This window comes from Physeter macrocephalus, chromosome 12, assembly GCF_002837175.3.
Source record: "Physeter macrocephalus isolate SW-GA chromosome 12, ASM283717v5, whole genome shotgun sequence".
Classification (NCBI taxonomy): domain Eukaryota; kingdom Metazoa; phylum Chordata; class Mammalia; order Artiodactyla; family Physeteridae; genus Physeter; species Physeter macrocephalus.
The window spans coordinates 71,170,008-71,178,804 of record NC_041225.1 but is presented as its reverse complement, the minus strand read 5'-3'; the positions used below and the strand labels follow the sequence as shown (position 1 = coordinate 71,178,804).

The 8,797-nt window shown below is 38.9% G+C and overlaps 1 protein-coding gene across 8 annotated transcripts in view; it reads left to right on the top strand.

Moving 5' to 3' along the window:
- Positions 1 to 245: 245 nt before the first annotated feature.
- The window catches only part of CCDC88A (coiled-coil domain containing 88A), a 128,125-nt gene continuing 119,573 nt past the window's right edge, over positions 246 to 8,797 (top strand). For 4 of the 8 annotated variants that reach the window (XM_024118995.3, XM_024118999.2, XM_024118996.2 and 1 more), the window contains exons 1-2: positions 247 to 943; positions 1,043 to 1,143. In XM_024118995.3, the coding sequence (XP_023974763.1) occupies positions 881 to 943; positions 1,043 to 1,143 (164 nt within the window). In that variant the 5' untranslated portion in view covers positions 247 to 880. Of the gene's footprint in view, positions 944 to 1,042; positions 1,144 to 8,797 lie in introns of all 8 variants that reach the window. The other 4 variants (XM_024118992.3, XM_024118991.3, XM_024118997.2 and 1 more) reach the window with 2 other exon arrangements.

Genomic DNA, 8,797 nt, shown 5'->3' with positions numbered 1-8,797 from the left:
TGGGCGCGGAGGGAGCAGCGCGCCCCTTTGACGGCGGGCTGGAGGCGCTGGTTGGGCGGCGGGGAGCGGGGTGTGATGCGGCAATGCGGTTCTGAGGCCGTTACTCTGGCTCCTCCAGAGAGGGCGGAGAAGGAGGCTGTAACGCGGCGGTGATTTTGTGCCAGGGCTTCCCTGAGGCGCACTGAAAAGGCTGGCGGGGCTCGGGAAACTGGGGGGTTAGGGACACACATTCAAGCCCCCACCCCCTGGGAGGGGAAGGGGGCAGGCGGCGAGGCTCGGGGTCGGCGGAGGGATGGTGTGCGGTCGGTGGGAAGGGGGGAGCCCTGCCTGTCGTTGGTGAGGGGCTGCGGGCAGGGGAGGCTCCGCGGGTCAAAGCGGCTCCATGCCCACTGGTGGGTGGAACGTGTGGAGCAGAACGCGGAGGTCAAGCCTGACGGCCGCTCGCAACCCTTAACGTGGTATCTAACGTGGGATTCATTTAGCCCACGGTGGGATTAATTCACTGGGGGCAGCCTCGCTGGTCTGGCTCCTCCAGGAGCTGGGCAACCTTGACGGGCTTTTTGTCTTGCTGCTCCAACCCCTTCTCCCTTCCTCCTCCTCCTCCAGATGCCTTTTCTCTGCCCCTCCTCGCCCGGTACAGACATTTCCAGGGCAGGCTGCTGCTCGTGGCTGCTGTCGAAGCCACTTCTCGGGATTTCGGCTCGTTTCCCTCTGGGGTGTTTTTTGAGGAGGGAGAGTTTTTCTCCCCTCCACGATGGGATTTTCTTCCCGTGCCAAAGTGGACTTTCATTGATTTCTACTTACTTCTTCAACGTTTAGTGACCAATTCCCTAGGGTTATTTTTGTGGTAGTTCCTTTTTTCAAGTACATTCTCTGTAAAATGGAGAACGAGATTTTTACTCCCCTTCTGGAGCAGTTCATGACCAGCCCCTTGGTCACTTGGGTAAGTGGGGTGTTATTTATTGTATATTTTGCTGCATTATTTGTGGCTGCAGAGATGGAGGTGGGCGTTCGTGTCGTGATGATCATCATTCTGTTCTAGGTTAAAACGTTTGGACCTCTGGCTGCAGGAAATGGGACCAACCTGGATGAATATGTGGCTTTGGTGGATGGGGTGTTCTTGAACCAAGTCATGCTCCAAATGTAAGTGTTCTTCTTTTTTTTCTTTCTAGGCAACTTTTTTTTTTAAACTTGCATACTGTGAACTTAGAGGCTTTATGTTTTAAGATCCTAATTTAGTTTTTTGGCGAGAAAAATTCAGGTGGTTTAAGAATTGGACCTTGAAAGGAGTGATAATCTTACATACCCAGCCCATTTATCACAAGCCAGTAATTATGTGTTAAAATTGGGAAACTTTAATTTTTCAATATGCAAATCATGTATTGTCACATATTGTCTTCAGTGCTGAAATCCAAACCACATTGTATCCTCTTTGATAATTTGGTAAAATGAGGAGGGGAATTACAGTAGTTTCCTAAGGGGGGAAAAAGGCTTTATTGTGAAGTTATATGCATTTGGTGCAGAAATGTTTCTTATTAACCTTTGTGTCTAAAAATAAATGGCTCAAAATTTGAAACTGGTGAAGTAATAACAGATTTCAGAGGAAAGAATTTCAAACAACAGTTCTGATTGGTGAGGACTGTTGCTGTAGGAAGTACTTTAAATGCATATAATAACTAAAGTCTGATTAAGTGATTTATTGTGTGAATTAGTAGATTAATATTTGGGGAATCATTTTAAGGTATTCTTAGAGCTAGTTTTGAAATGCAGGTGGTTGAAATCTTGATGACAACTGGCTAATGATTTAGTAGGCAAATCTTTGTCCTTTATGTTCATGATATTGGGTTTAAATTAAGTAGGAAAGTGATTTTGAGGTGGCAATTGAATATCGAAATCATATTGGTAGCTGGATCAGTGAAATCAAAGCTCCATTTTTATCATAGTTATTGTAGTATATGTGCATTCTCAGCACATCAGTGTAGTGAATATTACAGTTGTGCTCAAAATAATGTGTATTTAGCCTTATTTGTCTTGAATACAAACTGATTACAAGAGTAGTTTGGAACTTTCAATTTTAAGACATTCTTATGTTTTATATGTTTGGGAATTTAGTACATTATTAATAAATAATTGTTACCAGAGAATAAATCTACTGTTAATAGACTAATAACCTAACACGTAAATGATCAGTTCTGCATTTTTTTTGGTATTAGTTTTCTTTTTAGATTTTTCTACTTAAAAGAAGGTATAAGTCAAATCCATAAATAACTGTTCCACTGGTAAACTTATCAGTCTGTGTACTCAAAGAGACTCGTAGTCTATATGCTCAAAGAGATTTTTGTGCTATTTTTCATGTATGTGTTGATCCTACAGGGAAGTATTATACTACTACATGTTTTCCAAAAGTGTTTTATTTGTGTAGGCACCCAAAGAAATATATGTTATCTGAATGTGAATGTATATTTTTTTTCTTAAAGAAGGAAAAGGGAATGTAGACATTAATTATTTCCAGGGATAATAAATATATTTTGGGCTGCTCTCCCATGGAACTATCTTTAATCTTTGAAATATCCCACTATTTCCCAAGCAAAATGGTAGAATAATTAAACTGACTTCTATTTTAGGGAACACAAATGACAGGAAGGGTAGCCATTACAGTAGCTACTCAGAACTTGTTCCCCTAGGTCTCTTTTCTTGTTTGTTTTTAGACAGAAGATTGTGAATTTGTATGCTGAACCCTAAAAAAACAGGTGTGCTCACAAAAATAGGAAAATACATTACTTTAGTTTTCCCCTTTAATGGTTTTTATTTGAATGATTCTTTTTCCAAAAAATACTTAGATTTTTTTGAATCCTAAATTGTTAGCCAAGGTGCTAAAAACAGACACTTCAGCTTGTTTCCACTTTGGGTACAGCTTTATACTTAAAATATATATGTGTCTATATTTTGAAAGTAATGGTGTTCCAAAATAGTGGTTGCCAGGTTGTTTTTTTGGGAGGAGTAGCTCCATTCCAAAGCTCAAATCTGCTTCTGTTTTCAATTCCACCTCTCAGTTTCTTTAAAAGTTTTTTCAGTGTCCTAATTCTGTTCTGAATGACCTATATAAATTAAAGGAAAAGAAAATTTAAAAAAGGAAGACGTATGTTTTAGCTTTTTAAAAACTATCTTTCTAAAATAAGATCAACACAAATTACCTAATTATCTACCAAATAGGGCAACAAAATACACATTGTTTTAAAAGCTATATTTTACTAATTTTGAAATCATTAAGATTTCTATTAAGCACTTTGCTCAAATTAATGTTTGATTTAATGTACTCTATTAAATTGTCAGTTGAAATTGTACCCAGTAAGTTAACCTAAAAGTTAGCTTCAGTCTGAGTAATTTCTAGATTACATTTGGTTATAGAATTTGTGAGCGGGAACCGTTTGTAAATGCAGCATGTGTATTTTTCTTCATGTTTCTTGTGCTTGGAGTTCATTGAGCTTCTTGGATCTGTGGTTTTGTAGTTTTTATCAAATTTGGAAAATTTTTGGCCATTATTTCTTTAAATATATATCCTTTCTTTGCCTCCTTTCCACCTTTTGGAAGTCCAGTTATATGTATATCAGGCTGCTCGATGTTCACTGATATACCATTCAATTTTTTTTTCAGTCTTTTCTTCTCTGTTTCACTTTAGATAATCTTGCTAAATTCATTAATCTTTTTTTCTGTAATGTTTAATCTGCTGTTAATCCCATCCCGTGTATTTTTCATTTCAGATACTGTAGTTTCATCTCTAAAAATTCAGTCTTTTTTATATCTTTCCTGTGTATAGATTTCATGCTTTGTCTTTTCTGTAGCTTCTTGAACATGTAGAATACAATAATAACTGGCTTAAAGTTCATGTTTACTAATACTGTCTGTGCCATTTCTTGATTGGTTTTGATTGATTTTTTTCCTCATTATGGATTGTGTTTTCTTGCTTTTGCATACCTGGTAATTTTTGATTAGATGCCAGACATTTGAAAATTTACTTTGTTGTTGGGTGCAGGATATTTTTGTATCCCATTAAAAATACGCTTGAGCTTTGTTCTGGAATGCAGTTAAGTTACTTGGAAACAGTGATCTTTTCAGATCTTGCTTTTAAGTTGTGTTAGGCAGTACCACTTTGCTTTGTTGCACTGTTGAGGCAAAACCCTTCTCAGTAAAACCCTTCTCAGTACTCTGGCTGGTGGGAACAGGAGCTATTCCTGGACCTGTGGGAGCTCTGGGTGGTATCCCTGTAATCCTTTTTGGTGGTTCTTTCACTGTCCCTGTGTAGTTTCCTCACACATATATACTTATAAGTACTCAGCTGAAGACTTGAGGGATATCCTGTGTAGATCTCTGGATCTTTCTGTGCAGCTCTCTCTTAGGTACTCTACTTTGTATATGACAGTCACCTTGCTGTCTCCATACTAAGTTCTGTCTCCTCAACTCAGGCAGACCACTGTGTGTGCTCTGCATAGGTTCCCCTTTCCTATTCTGTGGCCTAGAAACTCTTTCAAGGCAATAAACTGGGGCAATTGTAGGACTTATCTTGTATGTTTACCCCTTATCAGGGATCTACTGTCCTTTGTTGCCTGATGACTACTGTTTTGAAAAATGCTTCATATGGTTTGTCTTTTTTTTTTTTTTCCCAGTTGTTTCAGGCAGGAGGGTAAAATTTGGTTCCTTTTATTTCATGTTGGCTAGAAGTGGAAATCTGTTTATATACTTATAATTACATTTTTGCCCTGCCAGTCTGTGTTCCTGCTTTCAGATGTGATATAGAATTTTGTTTAGGATCCTTATGGTAGAATTTTTTTTTCGTCTAAAGAGTTTTTTAAGAGAAGACTATTGGTTAGTTTAGTGACTCTGGATTTGCTATTTTTGACCTAGAATTTGAAAGTAAAGAGCTGACTTCTTCGTGCCAGTTTATGACTCTGCCTTATAATTTCAGAGTCTGTTCACTGATTTGGGATTCACTGTATTCAGAGATGAATCCTGGATTTCATTGAGTAGCTCCTGAATCAAAGAATCTCTGTAAGAGCTTGTGACGTGGCATCAGTTCTCTTTAATGGGAAGAGGAAGCTATTTAGAGATCTGGAATGATGGGCCAGCTCTTCTACATGCTGCAGGGCATTTTCCTACTTCAACCAAATGAAATCTTTTTTCCTCAGTGCTAGTTATCAGACATAGGGCTTGATGACAGTGAAGTGGAAATAATCATTTTCCTGTTGGAGATGTCATGCAATTTTGCAACCAATGTAGAATATTACTTGCTATGAATTTTTAAGGAATTTGTGACATTGTAGTTGATTTCATAATCCTAGTCATAATTACCTAAGCAGTTGAAAATATGGATACGTTATAGTTTTAAGTACGGAAAAGTTAATAGTATCAGAACAATATTTGGAATTACTTTCTATGATTCAACCCCATTAGATAGCTACAGAAGTCTCTACTTGAATAATGTAGTAATTGTGAAATACTTGTTATGGCATTTCTTCTTTTAGAATCTTGAATTTGAAGGAACTTCAGGAATCATCTATGAAAATCATTCTTACATGACACATGGTCATCCAACTTCTGCTTAAGTGTTTCCTGAGAAACAGCTTCATAAAGTGTACCTAAAGGAGCCATTTAATAGAGGAAGTTGACTGAGAAATCTTCCTTCATTCTATCAGTACTTAAGATTCAAAAATAGATTGTGCTAACTTTATGACTATAATAACCCCAAAGTGACTTATAAAATATATAAGTTATCTTACCAGGTATGATATTAACTCTGAATTTTGGTATGGTCTCTCTCATACAATTTTTGTTTAGTTTTGTTTTGCTTTTTTTTTTGCCACGCCACGCAGCATGTGGGATCTTAGGTCCCCAACCAGGGATTGAACCTGCGCCCTCTGCATTGGAAGCCCAGAGTCTTAATCACTGGACTGCCAGGAAAGTCCCTGTTTTGCTTCTTTAATAACACACTCATGATGTAATCAGAGTTGCTGTCTTACTACCAGGTTTTGTGATTTACCTCCCAAACATTTCTCAGATGTGTCCCTGACTTTGGGATTAATGCAGTAGCCCCTGACTGATTTTCTTACCTTTGCCTTGCCCCCCTTCAGGTTGTCTCCTCATCTGTGATCACGTGAAATTTTCTAAAACACAGATTTTATCATGTCACTCCTACCTTTAAGATGGCTCAGTATTTTTCTTCTGCCCTCAGAGTAAACTCATTACTTGAGTGTCTAGACTCCTTTGAGGTCTGGCTGCTCCCTAATTCTCTATTTTCATCTTTGCATGGTACCAATCCTCAGTGCATAGCCTAAGATTGAGCAAACTTAGAGTTCCCAAAGACAAGCTGTGTTCTCATATGTCTCAGTGCCTTTCTAGACACTCTTCCCTTCCTTAGAACACTCTTTCACCTTCTTACTATTGCGTTCTTTAACTTTGCTGCCATTCCCTGCCTCATCCTAGGCATAGTACTCCTCCTTGTGCTTCTATAGGACCCTATATATACCTTGGTAATAGCAGTTCTTGGTTAGCTAGACTCTACTGACTAACCTGTGAATTTCTTGAAGCCAAGGACTTTATCTTTTATCTCTCTGTTCCAAACACAGTGCTTGACACACAGTAGGTTCTTGATACACTTATCTTGAATGAATGAATAATAGAGAGGCTGCGTGGTAAAGTGGAATGAATTTGGGCTTTGAATTAGATGGAGTTGGTTTCATTTCTCACACACACACACACACACACACACACACACACACACACACACACACACACACGGTGTGTGACCTTAAACAATTTACTTGACATCTCTAAATCTCAGTTCCTACATCTCTAAGATGGGAGATATTGTTTCCTTCCTGGAGTAGACATAATCTCTACTAAGGCAGGGAAAGTATCTGTTTTCTGTTTTGTTGACCACTGTATCCCCAGTGCTGGTTTTTGTCATTATTATTATCCTGTGCTATACCATACCTACCTATTGATATTTATGTTTCCTCAAGCAAGTCATGGTCTTTCACAGCTTGGTTTTGTATGATCTCTATTGGTGTCATCGCACTTCTCAATTTCCTCATTTATAAACAGGATAAAAAAGAATCACAGGGTTATTATAAGAATCAAATAGAATGATTTGTGCACAATGCTTAGCATATAGCAAGTGCTCAATAAATGTTAGCTGTTGATATCTTTTATTTCTATTAAAATAATTATTTTCTCCTAGACTGCCCTTTCCCCTTTTTTTGCCTAGCAAATTCTTCCTCATCCTTTAATACCCGGTGAAGTCCCTTGGCAGAGTTAATTGCTCTCTCCCCTATGATCCCTTATCTACCTTTACTAAATTGTTAAAGTGGTATTATTACTAGAGAGTTATCATTTGGAGGCTAGAGATTTTATGTTATGAATCACCAGCACTTAGAATAGTGTCTGGCATGTATCACCAGCACCTAGCATAGATTTGGTACGTCATATGTTTTCAGTAAATGTCAAAGGAATGAATGAAGATGTTTTATAATTTTATTAATTTTCAAAATTCTGAGGATACTCTCTAGTTTTAGTATTGTAGAATTTAGTTTGTTTTCCTTTTTAGTTTGTCTTCTATTTCTCCTTCTTTCTTTTGTTTTCCCTCTGTCCCCTTATTTATTTTAATTACCTTCATTGGATCTTTTCCCCACCTATGTTATGTCTTGCTGAGGTGAGGTGGTAAGAACAATGTCATAGTCCGTGGTTTTGTATGGTATTAGAATATACAGAGCCTTCAGTTTGGTTTCCCGTAACTTTCTTGATGACGTTCAACATATTGAGATTTTTGTCCACAGCCTTACAGTTAAAATTCAAATAAAGAATTTGTGGAATTTAGAATTCATAAAGTCACAGTTTTGTATCAGAAGAGGTGGATCCCAACCTCCTGTCCCCATCCCTGGCTCTGTCTGGCACCACAGAGAGGTCCTCTGTGCATGCCTGTGGACAACTTGCATGCATGCCTGAGGTCCAGGCTCTTGTACTCCCTACTCCAGACAGCTGCTCCTTGGCCCAAGGATGTACACATCTGTAGCATAGTCCATCCCAAGGACAGATCTGGGAAAGAGGCCTGCGCAGGTCCTGAAATTGGGTTAGAGGTATTTAAATAAGAAATTCCATAGTTCCAGTAAATGGAGTGTCATCAAGAAGGGGGAGTGTATGGGTATGTCCTCTTGTTTCCATGGACTTCTTGCCCAGTAGTGAGGGGCATATCCTGAGGAAGGCCAGAGTGGGGCTCAGGGCAGAGATCTCTTTTGCCAGGATCTATAGATACAGTACTTAGTGCGAAGAATGAAGGGATGGCTCATTCAAAGATCAGTTCATTCATTTAATAGTTTCTGAGTGCTTACTATACAACAAAGTCTATATGACAAACTGTCTGCTAGGTGCTGGGGATGTGATGCCGAGTAAGACATCGTCTTTGCCCACTAGTAAGGGAGACAAGCTTGTAAACAAATTGCAGTGTGACATATGTGCTGTGTAGTGGAATTATGTTCTTTGGTACAGTGTTGGCACAAAGAGAGAGGTGATTATTTACATGGTAGAAAGGCTTCTTGGAGGAGAAAACATTTGAATTGGGACATGAAAGTTGAGTGGGTGCAATTGGGTGAATACGAGTCACAAATAGTGGGAGTAGGAGGAAGGACATTTTTTTTTTTTTTTTTTTTTTTTTTGCTGTAGGCGGGCCTCTCACTGTTGTGGCCTCTCCCGCTGCAGAGCACAGGCTCCGGACGCGCAGGCTCAGCGGCCATGGCTCACGGACCCA